The following is a 15061-nucleotide window of genomic DNA, read 5'->3' as shown; positions in this document are numbered from 1 at the left end:
TGTCATCACCAGCTGGAGAAGCAGGGTCACCCAGACCAAGGTGCCCAGCACTGTGCCCAGGCTGGTTTCATATGCCTCTGATGATGGAGACTCCACAGGCTCTCTGGGCAGCCAGTCCCAGTGTTTAGCCATCCTCATGATGAAAAAGTGCTTTCTTATGTTCCGATGGAAATTCCAGAATCATTTTCTGGTGGGAGGAGAATAGGGACTTATAGTTCTGGAATGTGAATAGTTAAAGGATGGTGCAGGAGAGGGGCCTACCTCACCAGGGACAGATTCTTCATCCATATTTAGATTTCTAGAGCTCCCTAGAGAAGCTTCATAACTTCCTCCACAGAACATTGCTGAACTGTATTCCCTCCAGAGGTTGCTCTGCCCCAGCCACCAAGTTGTATTTTGTCTCTCCAAGTGTTCCTCAGGCACAAAAATGCAACTTGCTCACAAAGCTGAGAAATCAGGAGATACCTCTGCAAATGCATTTTGTATGACCAGGTTTGGATTACTAAGTTTGCTCTTGGACTACCGCATGTCCTCTCTGCATTTTATCCATTCTCCCAGTCTTTGTTACCATGCACGAACTTTGTTAGTTACTGCTTTCACTTCTGATTTATTAATGAATATGTTCAGTTTTGTCAGGCTTCGTGTAAGTGTGTGTGACATCTCACTAGACACACATAATTTAATGATGATTCTCAGTAACTCAATGAACTTGTATGTATTCAATACTGTGAAAATACCTAAAACTGTACACTGGTTTATAAAAATTTAAATGTATGTATTCTTGAAGGATATATATTATTTATATCTATATCCTATATCCAGATTAATAGCTATATAAATTGTCTCTTCCCTTCAGCCATGAAATCACTTGCCCAGTTTGAACTCTCCCAGGTGAACTTCTCCTTAGCTTATGCTTTTGTACGTGTATGACAGCCAAGGTATAACTAAAACAGCAAAAGGTCAAAATAATGAGCCATTTCCACTGGTGAAGCTAATATTTCACTACATGCCTACTACCTGCTGATCTCATCTTTTCAAATGTTTTGTGATGCTATGGTTGAGGAACACTACATAAAGCAAATTGTTTTGAAGCTCAGCCAAATACTGTAGGTCAAGATTTAGGCAGGAAGAAGTTTCAGTAGTACATCCTTGAAACATAAATTTATTCATGAATATTGTCCAGGGATGCTGTTAGCTAATACTTGGAAGATGGATATTTTCACTTCTTAAAAGGAACAGTGACTGCAGTATGGATTTGGAAGGTTTGGTTTGGTTATTTAAGCTTTGTTCTTCCTCCAGTTTTCCCCCCTTTTTTTTTTTTTCTGATTTAATTAGGTTGAAATGACAGAATAAGAAATATGACTTTTTTTTTTTAAATAATATCTTGTTATTCACTTGTTACTCAGCAGGACATGACCGTTTTCATAGAACAGTGATGACAATAAGGCACTTCTGGTTTTGAGAACACAAGAAGTTTGTTAAACAAGATGTGTAATTTTCTTCTAATCATAAAATAGACAAATACATTGTCATGTCTGTTTAAAATGATGTATTAAGTTGTTCAACAACATTTAATTGTCAGCACATGGCACTTTGTACCAAGGCTTCCCATAGTGAAGGAGACTAGTGGTGGGCGTGGGCGTTTGTATAGTGTAGATCAAACATTTTTTTACAGATTCTAACTTAGATGACTAAAGCTGCTGCCTGGTGTTTACATGACAATCTTTTGCTTGTAGAGCTTGCTCAGGAATGGCTTTGTACCCAGAAAAAGCACCATTCTCAAATACAATTTCCCTGCTTATGTCCTGGGAATATTAATGTGAGCCTAACATCCAAGCCTTAGGAAAAGATTCTGCACTCTGGAATTGAAGAAGCGTAGTCATGAGCCATCCAGGCTACAGAGGAAAAGGATTTCGGTTATACCCAGGGATTACAACTTGCCATAGACAGTTCAACAATTCAGGGTGGTTGTTGCCCTGTCTCTGCACTGTGTAGAAATCCTATGCTACCGAACTGATCCTTGTAGCTAGGCACCTGGAAGCTAGCTTGGAGAACTTACCTGTAAAAGTCACAGTGTTGCAAGCTTCTAACTTATAGCTTTTTTTTCTAAATGAGTGGGTTATTTTGGGGACTAATAAAAGCCAGCATTAGTTGTGTTTTCCCAAGTCTCCTGACCACAAGCCAGGAAGCAGGACTCAGCTGGAGCCCCAGTGCAGAGGCTGCTGCTGGACCCAACACACAAAGTAGGTGGAGGAAATGTTTACAAAAGCGTTAGTGTAGGGGTAAACAGAGATCTTTTTTTATCTTTTCATGAAGGGTTTTTGCCCCCCAAAAAGTGCATGTTATTTGGAATTTGATCTCTCCTTCTATGCTCAACTTTGGCTGAGGTCACCATAATGGGAGTATAAGGTTATGAATCTGATCTCAGATTTCCATCTCTCTTTCTCAGCAGTGTATCTACCATAACAGACTTATGGCCTGGGGTGCGTGACAAAGATCATTATACCCTTGTCATATTTTTATGGTACGATAGTCAAAACTAATAAAATGACCGACAAATGTAAGATAAAAACAGGCTGCATTATTTCAGTGCAGCAATTGAATTCTATCAATCAAGCAATGCTTTTCTGTCAGGGAAGCAAAGTGTAGAACTTTATCTTATGTATATAACATCAACAATAACAACAACAACAAAAAAGGCAACAAAGAGAAAGAACAAAACAAAAATACAAACAAAAGGCCCTTTGGGTAAATTATATTAAAGAGTCTAATAAATAAAAGAATTGCACTTCAAAAAGTTAGAAAATGAACTAGAAAAGAAAAATAAGGCTTACAGCCTGTGTGTGATAAGGATAGTCTAGACATCAGTGTATGAATATTGAATCATAAAAACAATGAAAAACAGAGCGATAAGATCGAGTATATTCAGGAAACACAAAGCTGACAAAAAAGAATCCAAATTTATATTTAAGAGAAATAAGGGTACGTACAGAGTACAATTAGAAGACTAATTCAGCAACAAGCTCCCATAAGTTTTCCTTTGGGGAGTTTCAGAGACAAGGGGAAAAGAATCTCAGTTCCAAATTGACAAGCAATATTTTAGCATAAGATCCTGTGTTGCTTGAGGAATAGAGCAGTAGAAGAGACCTCCTGGGTCATGAAAGCAGCGTCTGGTGTTCCAGGGGCCTTTCCATATGCTGTCTTTCATGAATCTATCATAATCCACGTGGAAAGTATTTATTTATTTTCTGTCTTTGTTGTTTCCATTCAAAGAGGAGTTTTAGAGCCTGATTACAGTAATAGTTAAGAACGTCTTTTTTCAGCCCGAAGTTATTAATGAGCAATTTATACCCATTTGTACTTCTGCCAATAGCCCATTAGCTTAAATAGTCTCTCTTCTCCCACTCTTGATCCTGTGATGTATTCAGAGACAGCAGCCATGATTGCTCATAGTTTTCATCTCCCAACACAGCCAACACAAAGACTGGCAGACTCACAGCTCTCTGTCCCCTGCTGATCCCTCCAGCCTTTCCTTAGGTCTTCTCAAATCCAGATTTGTCCCCATGGTATCCATCAGGGCACAGCCACAAAGGGCTGCATTCTGCAAGAAAAGAACTCACTGGTGTCTTGGCTGTTAATATCAATGCTTTCTCTATGGAAAATATTAATCCTGATGTTCCCAGATCTGCATTTGTTTTTTCCTATGCAGCACTGCACTGGTAGCTCAGAGCCATTCTCTGATGAACTGTTTGATAAGAATCCCTTGTTTCAAATTTTTAAGTCCCGAATTGACAGCAGAAGCTCTATTATTTCCTCAGCATTCTATCTTGAACTTGGAACTATAAACTTCAGCCAATTGCTTTCACTTGCTATGGCTCCATATAGCTGATGCTTATCAATGTTATGTAATCAACTAATTTTAGTGTAGAGTAATAGGAAGTTGTCTATACTCCTCAGCATCATTACAAAAAGGGCAACACAGGATTTGTATATTGCAGACATACTTATGAAACTACTGGGTATCCATTACAGCCAAAAAGCTCTGTTATCATAAAAATGGCTCAAACATAATGGCACCTAAATGCATGTTGCTGGGGGAAGGCTAACTGAGGCAGCTTGTTAAATTCATTCTAGTGCTCAACAATCCTTCATTGTGAAAATATACACAGCATTTATACAGTACAAGCTGAAGTGCTTTTCTTGTTAATGACAACAGCCAAAACATCTAAGCTTTAGAACCTGATGTGAACTTATTGTGAATTCCGTTTCAGTTCAAGAGGAGCTGACAGAACTGATAGGCAGATTAACTGCTTCATTCATTCATTCATTAAAAAGACGTGCAAAGGGGGATAGATCCACATATCATTCATCTTGGATGGGATATGATAAACAGTATATTTCCTTGAACACAGAAGGAATAAATGAAGCCAGGATTTTATTACTTCAAAATCCTGTGGGAATAGTTTGTCCAAAAAGCTTACCTCTCCTCTGAGTCATTGTCAGAGGTATATCACATTAGGGGAGATGAAATCAGCAGCGTCTCTGCCTGACTGACGACTCTCCCATGGGACTGAGAGTCAGAAGAACATGAAAGTCAGTAAGCATGACATTGACACGGCTGTATTTGAGAAAGCAAGGTGGCTTTTGTGATAGAGCTGGAACCCAGCTTCAGAGAGGCTTTCATGGGACATAAGGAAGAAAAACATGCTGCCCTGAATGTCTCCTGTGGAAGAAAGAAAACACTGAACAAAATGACCTAAATCAGTGCTGGCAGTACACCCTGGGCCTAGGGAAAATAAATCATCCAAAAGGCATTCACAGCTATTTCTGCTATCCTGTATTTCTGCAAATCTCATGCCTTGCTCTGTAGCTCCATGTCTTGAATTGTGGGTCTCGTTATGAGCTATGAAGCTTTCTTCTGCTGTTTTCCCTCAGTTTAGCTTCTTCCTTTAAATCTTGTAGCAGAAATACTATGCTTGACAAATTTAGAGGTTTCTGTAGCTGTGGTAAAAGTTGAAAGCTTGGTGATGCTCATTCTTCACCGCCTGTGTACTTTGTAAACTATTTCACATTGAGAAAGGGAGACCAAAATGGGTGGAGAATTTAACTTTATCCTAAGGCAAGGATGGAAGGGCCAGAAATGAAGGGCCCTTATTTTTTATTCCTTTAAATTTCCAGTCTGGAGCATTAAATATATTGATGTTCACTGCTTTATGATTTTTCTTTGCCTACTCACCTCTTCCCAAGTAGCCTGCTACAAATCTAACCAAGCCATAAATGCACACACTGTCTTCCTAAGCATGTCCTTCAATTCTTCAAACATTTCTGGAGGCAAGCTAACTCCTTTTTTTATCCAAAGGTTTACAGGATCAGTTACTTAAAGTGACGAAAGCTGAAGAGCTAGTAAAATAGAACATAGATTTATTTACCCTCAGTGTTGTTGTAATACTTTGTACTTTTCCATTTGCGAGCTCCCCTGACACGTTTAGCAGATCAGCAGTAGAGCAGAAATGTTCTGGGGCATGAAAACGTCTCTCACACACGCAGTAAGGGAGCTGTGAATGGAAGCCAGTTTCTGTTGTAATAATCTAGCTGATAATTTAGTGGAGAAGAGATCTTAGTTTGAAGTCAGAAGCATATGGCAGTTGACACTGCTTCTTAAACAGATTTGTTGGAAAGTCTGGTGTGTTTGAAGGGCTCCCGGCTGGCTGGGTGGCCAGTCATCTCCCTCCAGGGAAAGTGGAGAAAGTAGTTGCAGTGTAAAGCTCCTTGTCATTGCTGGCTGAAATGCAAGAACAAAAATTGGGTTTGCTCAGTGTTCCAGTTTTAACTGACTCAAACCTTTATTGACAGGGAATCGTCAAATGTGTCATTTGAGAAAAGTAATCTGAAAATATTTTCTTACTCGATCAATAGGATCAGACTCTATTTGTACCAAAGAGAGTGTAAGTAGTTGTACAAGGGGAGGAAATCAGCAGAATACCTTCTTGGAGAAGCCCTTTCTGAAAGCACAACAGATGGGATGAGGACACCAGCAAAGCTGTGACAGACAGTGTGAAAAATAGAAATGTGTGGAAAGAATAAGCGATGAGATGTGCAACAAGAAATATTTTTGGCAGAAATGATCTATGCACAGTATTTGGTATGTACTTACTGTAAAGAAAATGCAACAATTTTGTCATTAAAAGCCATCTACATTTTACAGCAGTAATTTAGATAGCAACAGATTTTATAAGAAAAGGAGAAGATCAGCTAGTTTGATTCACTTTCCTTTAATGGACTCACTTGCCAATTTACTGTTGCTATTCTCCAGCAGTCTTTACTGGATGTGTACTGGTCCCACTATTCCAGTTTAAGCTGCTGGCTATCTGTATCCATTATGGAAAGAGTGCAAACAAGCCAAGTCCCATTTGTGAGTCAAATAGTTATCATCTGGTAAAAGCTACTGGCTGTACAGCAAAAGATAAATATTTGAGGAAGAAAATTATAGGTTGTAAAGAATGGTTGATCCATGTTTGCTTAGAAAATGAAATGTATACGTTGATTTTGTGCAGATAGAAATGTTAAATAAACAGATACTATATAATCAGCCTTGGTTCCAGCTGTACACCTCGGTGTGCAACCCTATTTTGGGTTACCTCAGGGGAAGTTTTCTTGTTTGCATTCTGAATGGGACTTATTCTTGAAAGGACGTAATAGATTTAAGGATTGGACTAGAGACAAGAAACGGACACGTCATGCTACAGACAAAAGTTGTTACCTTCCTTCTACAAGGGCACACGAGGCAGAGAAATAACCCACAAACGATGTGGAAAATGGGCAGATTTGGGCAGTGGATGGTTTATCAGTCTCTAGTCAGTCTACAGCATAGATAATAAAATTCTTGTGAATTTCCTCTGATAGTTGTGTGACACTTTTTCAGCAGTAGTTATTGCAATACAGTAAGTATAACTTTGGGTGGCAGACACATCCCTTTCCTCCCAAAATGTCAGCTTTATTTTGGCAACAGCTGATGTTCCAGAACTGAAACCCCAGTTCTCAGATGCTGATGCTGACTCTTCTTCACATTAATTTTAATTCTGTCCTCCAGTAGAACTTGATGATACATCAGATGCATTATAACTACTAATGTTAATCGATAGACTTCTCCTTTTGGACATTCCCAGTCCCTTTAAGACAGCCCAATAAGGGAACCTTTCTCTGTCCATTTTCAGCTTATTTTCTGATGCATCTGCATATAGTTTCAAAAAAATATATTGGAATAAACTTCTACAATTGTTTTCTATAATCCTTTTCCTGTAGGGAAAAATGTTGCTCATCAAAACACTCTTCTTTTGATCAGCAGTATAATTGATGCACTTCATCCAGCTTCAGGCTGAGAAGTGGTTATTTAGTTTGTTTTCATGCTGTTGCAGGGTGGAAAACATTACAGTATTTATTTCTGCAATATTTCTTCTGACTGTTAACACTGTGCCTTGTATTGGTGATTTGGATTTAAGCAATACATACTATGAAGGACTTCAGTAGGAATGACATATACTATGTCCAATGTTTATTCAACAGTGAACATCCAATATTAAATTACTGAACCAGAATGTATGCCCACTGATTGGTGTGAAAGTTATACATGTATTGGTAAATCAAAGCAAGCTTTCAAAATATCAATTTATATGACAAATACAGACAATGTAGATGTTGAAAACTTTCTCATAGCCTTTGCTGTTTTCTATAACTATAATCTAACTGGTTGAGATTTGGTGCTCTTTTTTTCCCCAAAAAAATCATTGCTTTAAATATGACTGATGTGGAAAAAATAAATATCGAAGCAGAGCAACAGTATGCCTTGATTATATACTTGTACACAATGTTTGGTAGAAATGGAATGTGATTTCTTTTTATTATGTTGCAGAAATACAATTTTCAAAGCAAACGTTTGACAACGCATTATGTGTCATAAGCATATTTCCAACAACAACTAGCGGAAATGGCGATTGCATTTCCTTCCTGGGATGTGCATTTACACAAACATACATATTTAAAGTTTGTGATTTGGCAATAATAAAAATAATATTTAGTAACAATTTGCTCTAAATAATTTTATTTACAGAATTGCTACCCAGGTGCCAACAGATGAATTGCCAATATAAATGTGCCATTACCAGGAATGGCAGCAAGTGTTACTGTGGAGATGGCTATGAAACAAGCAATGATGGAAGAAGCTGCACAGGTAAACAAGGAAGATGCTGTAGGATTGACACAAAAATTTCTTAATGACTCCTTGATGGCTGTTAGATACAAAGAGCTGGTGGTGGGCTACCAGCTTTCATCTTGGAGCCACACAGGGTGACCAACAGCAAGCTGATGAGCATGGATGAGCTTCCTTGCCCATATTCAGTGCTGTTTGCTCATCAGGAAATGAGCACAGGCTTGTGGAGTCAAGCAGGGGAAAGAGTCCTCCATAATCAGTCAAGACACGGTACAACTTACAGCATTTCACCTCGTGTCCATAAAGTCACATCTAGATCACAATTTGATAAACAAACACTTCCAAATCATACAACTTAGCTGGGAAAGTTATTCTGGCATAATTAAATGTGTATTGAAATTGGTGTTCTTTTCCATTTTTTAAATATATGATTTTTTAATTCAGTTATTTGATTCTTGTTTTATTTTTTTTCTCTTTTTGTAAGCAGATTGGAATTCTGTTGCTCAGTCCCAATCATTCCTCTCTTCAAGTAATAGTGCTAAGCCAGATTCTTCATAAATGCAATTTATTTTGAGTTCTTTTGCTCTATGGTTGTCATGTTCTGTGATTGAAAATATGGCTGAGGAAATAATTTCAGCAGCAGTTTTTAAAATGTCAATTTATTACTTAAACTCTCAACCACTGTTAAACAGCATGTCTTGATTTTATGGTATTATGTCTATATGCCCTACTTGAGGAAGCTGCTCTTCAGATTAAAGAAATATATAGTTTTTGATGCAGTGGATGATAGTTTAATCTAGAAATTGTGACAGTTCATTTAAGGAACTATAAGACATTTCCAGCACAAATAGGTTGAGAGGGATAATCAATTTCCTCCCTTGAAATGTTGTTTCATTCACAGTCCCTGATAATTTTTAATAGAAATGGTTTTCTAGTAGAACAGGGGTCTAGATGTCTCCCTAACATAGTGTGTACATTGGATGTTAATTGAACATATGAAGGTTTTAACTTTAAAAATAAATAGCAATTAAACTTGAGAACTCCTTGCCTTCTGTTTGGTTGCTGGAATAATTTCATCAGCCACCCCCTGTGATAAGGTCATGGCTTGAGAAGAGGAATATGTAAATGACCATTCTATAGTGTTTTAATGGATCACAATTTCCTCTTACAATTTCAATTCCTCTTTTTTTTTTTTTTTTACTCCTTAAAAAAAAAATCATTAATTTCATTTACATCCCTTTAGATTTGAATGAATGTAATACATATGGAAGCTGCAGCCAGATGTGTGTGAATACGGATGGATCATACACCTGTAGCTGTGTAGAGGGTTACGTTCTTCAGCCTGATAACAAATCTTGCAAGGCCAAAAATGGTAAGTTTTAATATCTCCTTACCCTAAAGAAAATATTTCTTGGTTTGGTTCTGTGTAGACGATAAGTATGAAAAGATGGATAGAACTGCCTGCAGAAGAGATGGATTTTCCTTCACTGTATTACAAAGAGCCACATAACAACTCTAGGACAGCTTTTCATGTACTATGACAATACTCCAAAGGAGATATTATAAGTTATTAAATGGTTATGATTAATTAAAGTGAAATATTCAGTTCAGCCAAAATTAGAACAGTTCCCAGCTTCCCTCTTCATAAATAAAGATTTTTCCTCACACAGACAAAACAGGTTATTTACTCTGGGAAGACAACAGAGGTAGTGAGAAGGCAGAGGAAATGATCATGAAGTAATTGTACCCTGAGGATGAAAAAAGGCACATGATTGGCTTGTACTTATAGTATCCCAGGAGGTGAATTTCATGATACGCATATTCACACCAAACTCTTTTCAAAAAATAGTCATCTTAGTGCATGTTTTCATTAGTAATAGTAAATTGGATATTTGAGGAAAAAATAGTAAATAGTGTTTAAGGAAACAATGTTGTACAAAGTATTTTTTTACTTTGTAAGTACAGTGACTTAACATTCTTATATTAAAAAGCCAAAACTTTCTTGAACAAGATTTCGACATCCATAATGATTCAAGAGCCAAGTATACAACTGTGTTTGTTACATATTTTTTTTTTATTCTTATTTGTAGCTATTTTATCATCATAAAATTTGAAAGTATAGTGGCTTTTTTTGAGGATATCTCAAGTTAATATCATCACTACGTATGTTCTGACTTGAGCACCAGTAAGTTACGTGTCTTGCTGCAGCTAGTATCAAGTTTTAAATTGATCCACATCATAGCTGAGCAATTCGTTTTAATACATTGCCAAGTATTGTGAGATAAGAAAGTCCATAAAACATAAAAAGTTTTAGTACTCTTCTTCCTCCCCTACATAAAAATCAATAACTCCATTCTAGATCAGGAAATTCTCATGGTGCCTGTATTGGACTTGAGATGAGCCTTTGAGTTTCCTTTCTTGTATACAGCAAAATGTCTATCTCAGTGTTATAATGAACTGTCAGTGTCTTGATGGTCTTGGTGAAATGAATCAGGCTGTCTATTAACAGAGAAGAGCTACTCCTCTGTCTTTCTTGGTTCTTTATCATGTCTGTTTTATGGTCATTTTCATTTCTTCTGTTATTTTCAGTCATGAACTAAAGGAATCACTGCAAGGTAGTGCTAATAAGATCATGATGCTGCAGAGATATAAGTGCTGCTTGTTACCTTGTTTTTGCGCATAAACACAACTTTTCTTTGAAGGAATTAAATCATCAATATTTGAAGAATTGGGCTGAACTCTTCGCAGTGCACTGAGGTCAAAAAAATTGTTGCCACAATAATGATGCCACAGAAAGCAACAAGAGCTCTAGTGACCTATAACAGCTTATGTTGCTTCACTGCACCCAGCTTACAGTGTGGAAAATAGTGACATTTCCATGTTCCAGAAGGTAGCTTTCCTTCAGCCTTAATATTATATTCATAGCTTCACTGGTAATATGAACTGCTTTTCACATGTTGCTGTCTTGTAGGATAAGGATAAGGTTCAAGCAGAAACAAAAACAAAGTGCTGCCCTACATGGGGGAAAAAAAAAAAAAAAAAAAAAAAAAAAAGGATAGGTGAGAAAGTAACTAGGGACCAGTCTTGCCAAAAAGTGTAAAAGATGAAAAGGTTCACAAGTTAATAATTAGACAATGACATCATGTTGGGTAGGGGAAGAGGTACTATCCTGGTATGTAAATTAGGCTATGACTGGTAAGACATTCAGAGTATTCCTGATCCTTACTCAACGGTGGGAATATGAAATCTAGCGAGAGGCATAATGGATTGATTAGTAGAACAGAATCCAGGAAGTTATATCTAAAGGAAAAAGCAAAAAAGTTCTTGGTAAAAATAAACGAAAAAATAAAACAACCACCTCTTTATATTCCTTTAATAGCCTAAGGAGAATAAAGATAGAAATAGCAAGCCATCCATTTAGTCTGCACATAAAAGCAGTTGTCAAATACATTAAAAAAAATAAACAAAATAATTTTCAGTTCTGTGTTTAAAAAATTTGAAAGTTAAGAAGCAGTCGAGGTTTGGGTTAGCTTAAGCATTACATAAAATTTTCTGATGTTAATAAAAGGAGATCTTCTAAGAATACAAACTTCCATCCATTGTTCTAGGTAAAGCACAACAGGCAACACCAAGCTATGAGCCTTGTACTACGTCTTGATTGTCTCCATATCATTAGTGAGAGGTTTCTGAGTACTTAATAGATGGAGGGCCAGTGACCAAGGTACAGAGGAAGGGAGACGTGCCTGGGAGCAGTGGCCTGCAGGAACCAGGGGATGCTTGTTGTGGCCTCTGGAGATGTCAGAAAATGATAGAATCATAGAATGGCTTGGATTGGAAGGGGCCTCAAAGATTATCCAATTCCAACCTTCTGCTGTTTAGGGACTACATCCAGCAGCTCAGGCTGCCCAGGGCCCCATCCAAATCAACCATGGGCAACTCCAGGGATGGGGTACGCACACCACTCTGGGCAGCAGTGCCAAGGTCTCACCACCCTCTGAGTAAAGAATTTCCTTCTAACATCTAATCTAAATCTTTTTTTTTTTTTTAGTTTAAACCACTTCCCCTTGTCTTGTCACTATCTTCCTATGTAAAAATATTGGTCTCCCTCCTGTTTATAAGGTCTCTTTAAGGACTGGAATGCCACAATGAGGTCTCCCTCAAGCCTTCTCTTCTTCAGGCTGAATACCCCCAGCTGCCTCAGCCTGTCTCCATAGGAGAGGTCCTCCAGACCTCTGAGCATCTTTGTGTCCTCCTCTGGGTCTGCTCCAACAGCTCCAGGTCTTCCCCATGCTGGGGGCCCCAGACCTAGATGCAGTACTGTGGGTGAAGCCTGTAGCTCCCCCACAGCCTAAGAGCTCACCCTGAACAGACACCTTTTAGCATGTGGGGTGGTTCAATTAGCAAAGCAGTTCGCAGGAGCTGCTGTTTTTTTACCCTTCAGGCAGCCGAACGCTTAGCTGTGAAGGTAGGGAGGTTTATCCCTCATTAAATTCTGCATTTTCTTCCTTAGCTCATTTAAATAACTTTGGATCTTGAAACTTTTAGCTGTGCAGTACCTTTGGGAAGGTTGTTAAAATAGGTATCAAAACAGCTAGAGGCACACCATGGTGGTTTTTTTCCAAGACTTTTTAACCACATTTTCTTTTATGAATAAAGAAGCAGTTAATGACTTTTGAGGTAAAAATGAAACAAAATATAGCTCTGCTGAATGGAGTTTTAGAAGATCTTTGTTTGCCAAGTTTGTATGTCTGTACTGCAAGGCCTGCACTGGATGAAAAGAATTTTTAAGGAAACAAAAGGACAGAATTGGAAAACTTTAGCTGAAGGAAAAAAAATAACTATTTTTCTTGCAAAAGTTCCTGAAATATTTCATATGTTCATAGACCATTTACAGAGAAATACTGTGTGATGAGAAACATTCATTGTGTAGATAAAGAAGGATAAAGAGATAGGGATTAAAGTTATAGGCTATTTCTGATATTCGTTACTCTTATATGTATCTCACAACATAGTTTTCTTGTAGAACCTCATCAATTGGTCGTGGTTGGACTCGATGATTGAGGTCTTTTCCAACCTGAGTGATTCTATGATTCTATGAATTGATGCTTTGAGGTTTTAGAATTGAAGTAGTCCATTTTGAGATTTGTTGCTTAAGTACAGAAAATTAAGTTCAAAATAAAATGTGACTGCATTTTATTCAGCACTTCTGAATATTTGTCACACTTTCATACAGTGCATGCACTTTGCTAAGAGCAAAGCTCTTCAAATTTACAACATAGACCTCAGAGAAAGGTTTCTTAAGTTGCTCATGAACACTTATTTATGTTTTTTATCCTTTTCATATCATAGAAAACCACAGCAAACCCATCCACCAGCACTGGCATTTCTGAAGATTCCCTTCCGCAGAACCAGAACTGTTGGTGGCGGAGCAAAAAGTCTTTGTTTCTGATTTGTTATGACTTCACTATTGATCTGTATTTTAGACAAGATCAGGAAGGGGGGAGAACATAAGGCTTTCATCTTTTCTGCTACTCTATCTTAAACATAATTCAAAGGAAGATGTGTTCACTTTAGTCTAGAGGGATGAATCATAAAACTCTCCTGGATTAGAGAGCTATTCACTTCTTATCTTTCCTAAAAAATAGAAGAAATAAAGAAAAAAGAAAACTCTGGAAAGAAAAACAGACATGAAGTCCAGTTATTTGAAAAGCTGCTGCCAGCTCAATGCAACTCATATCTGTCCACTAACCTTCCAGGCTTCGTACATTCTGTTTTGAGGCACAGACAAGTAGTTTTTGTGGGGAGGAAGAAAAGAAATCTTTTTTCCTAAAATCGATCCTTATCCGAGCAGCACTGACATAGGCAGGTCGCCTACCCTAGAGTCAAACAGCACGATTAACCAATTCTACCCATTCAATTATTTCATGTATGGACTGCTTGAAAAATAGAATTTTCAGCTGAGTAACATGGTTTCTTGATCAATTCTAGAAGAGTACATATGTATTCTAACATTTAGTCATGGCTGCTAAGCAGTGTCATGAGTATTGGAGCCATGTTTGATTTGTAACTGTTGCTCAGGAGTTCCAGTGCTACTTCTTTCTCGGAATTGTTTTATTTCTTAGACATTAATACTGAAATACAACCTTTCTCTGGAGTTCAGTGATCCTTGTTACAATTTCCAATGGCTAAACTTAAAACAGTGCAGGAAAGGATATGGTTCTCTTTAACAGCCTCAGAAAACTAAACAACCATGCTGGCTCCTTAACTGCAAACAGTGCCTGATATCTGCTTCTTCTTGAAGGCCTTACAGATTGCAGACAGTTGTAAGATCTTACTTAATACAAAATACAAAAGCAAAAATGATAGTGAGGAATTTTTTACACTGATGCTGGATGAGAGATGAATGATGGTATTCTGTGGGAAGGAAGCAGCAGTTCACTCTTACATGAAAAAAACGTAGCAGGACACAGGTACAAACACACCTTTCATATCAGCATGGAAACTCTCAGAATGATGGAGAAAAAATCTCTCAAGGCTGTTTGTCTTCTTCTGATGGTTAGCAGTTCAGAAGAAAGGATGCAGTAGGGGCAAAGATTGATGTAAATGATCAACACTGTTGACTACAAATGTATCTATTTGGGAAAAGGCAAATAAAATTTCTCATTAAAAACCCCATTGCCCCCTTTTCTGTGGAAAATAAAAGCATAACTAGGGAGCTTCAGTTGCGTCTTACAATAGTTCACAAGAGGTTGCTTTACAAAGTTCAAATCTTTAGAAATTTTCAAGTTTGTAGAATCTTGCATGCATGCAAATAGTGATAGTGAATGTAAGACAAGAGAGGACTGTTAGTAAATT

The 15061-nt window shown here is 37.6% G+C and overlaps 1 protein-coding gene across 7 annotated transcripts in view; it reads left to right on the top strand.

Annotated features, from left to right (window-relative positions):
- LRP1B (LDL receptor related protein 1B) overlaps positions 1–15061 on the top strand; it is a 581170-nt gene that overhangs the window by 307982 nt on the left and 258127 nt on the right. For all 7 annotated transcript variants that reach the window (XR_005861415.2, XM_040703826.2, XM_422146.8 and 4 more), the window contains exons 4-5: positions 8108–8227; positions 9450–9578. Coding sequence is in view for 6 of the 7 variants with exons in the window: in XM_040703826.2 (XP_040559760.1) it covers positions 8108–8227; positions 9450–9578 (249 nt within the window). In the remaining variant the exon portion in view is untranslated. The remainder of the gene's footprint in view (positions 1–8107; positions 8228–9449; positions 9579–15061) is intronic.

The sequence above is a fragment of the Gallus gallus genome, chromosome 7 (assembly GCF_016699485.2).
Source record: "Gallus gallus isolate bGalGal1 chromosome 7, bGalGal1.mat.broiler.GRCg7b, whole genome shotgun sequence".
NCBI lineage: Eukaryota > Metazoa > Chordata > Aves > Galliformes > Phasianidae > Gallus > Gallus gallus.
The sequence above is the reverse complement of the archived record's forward strand: the minus strand, read 5'-3'. Positions and strand labels throughout refer to the sequence as shown.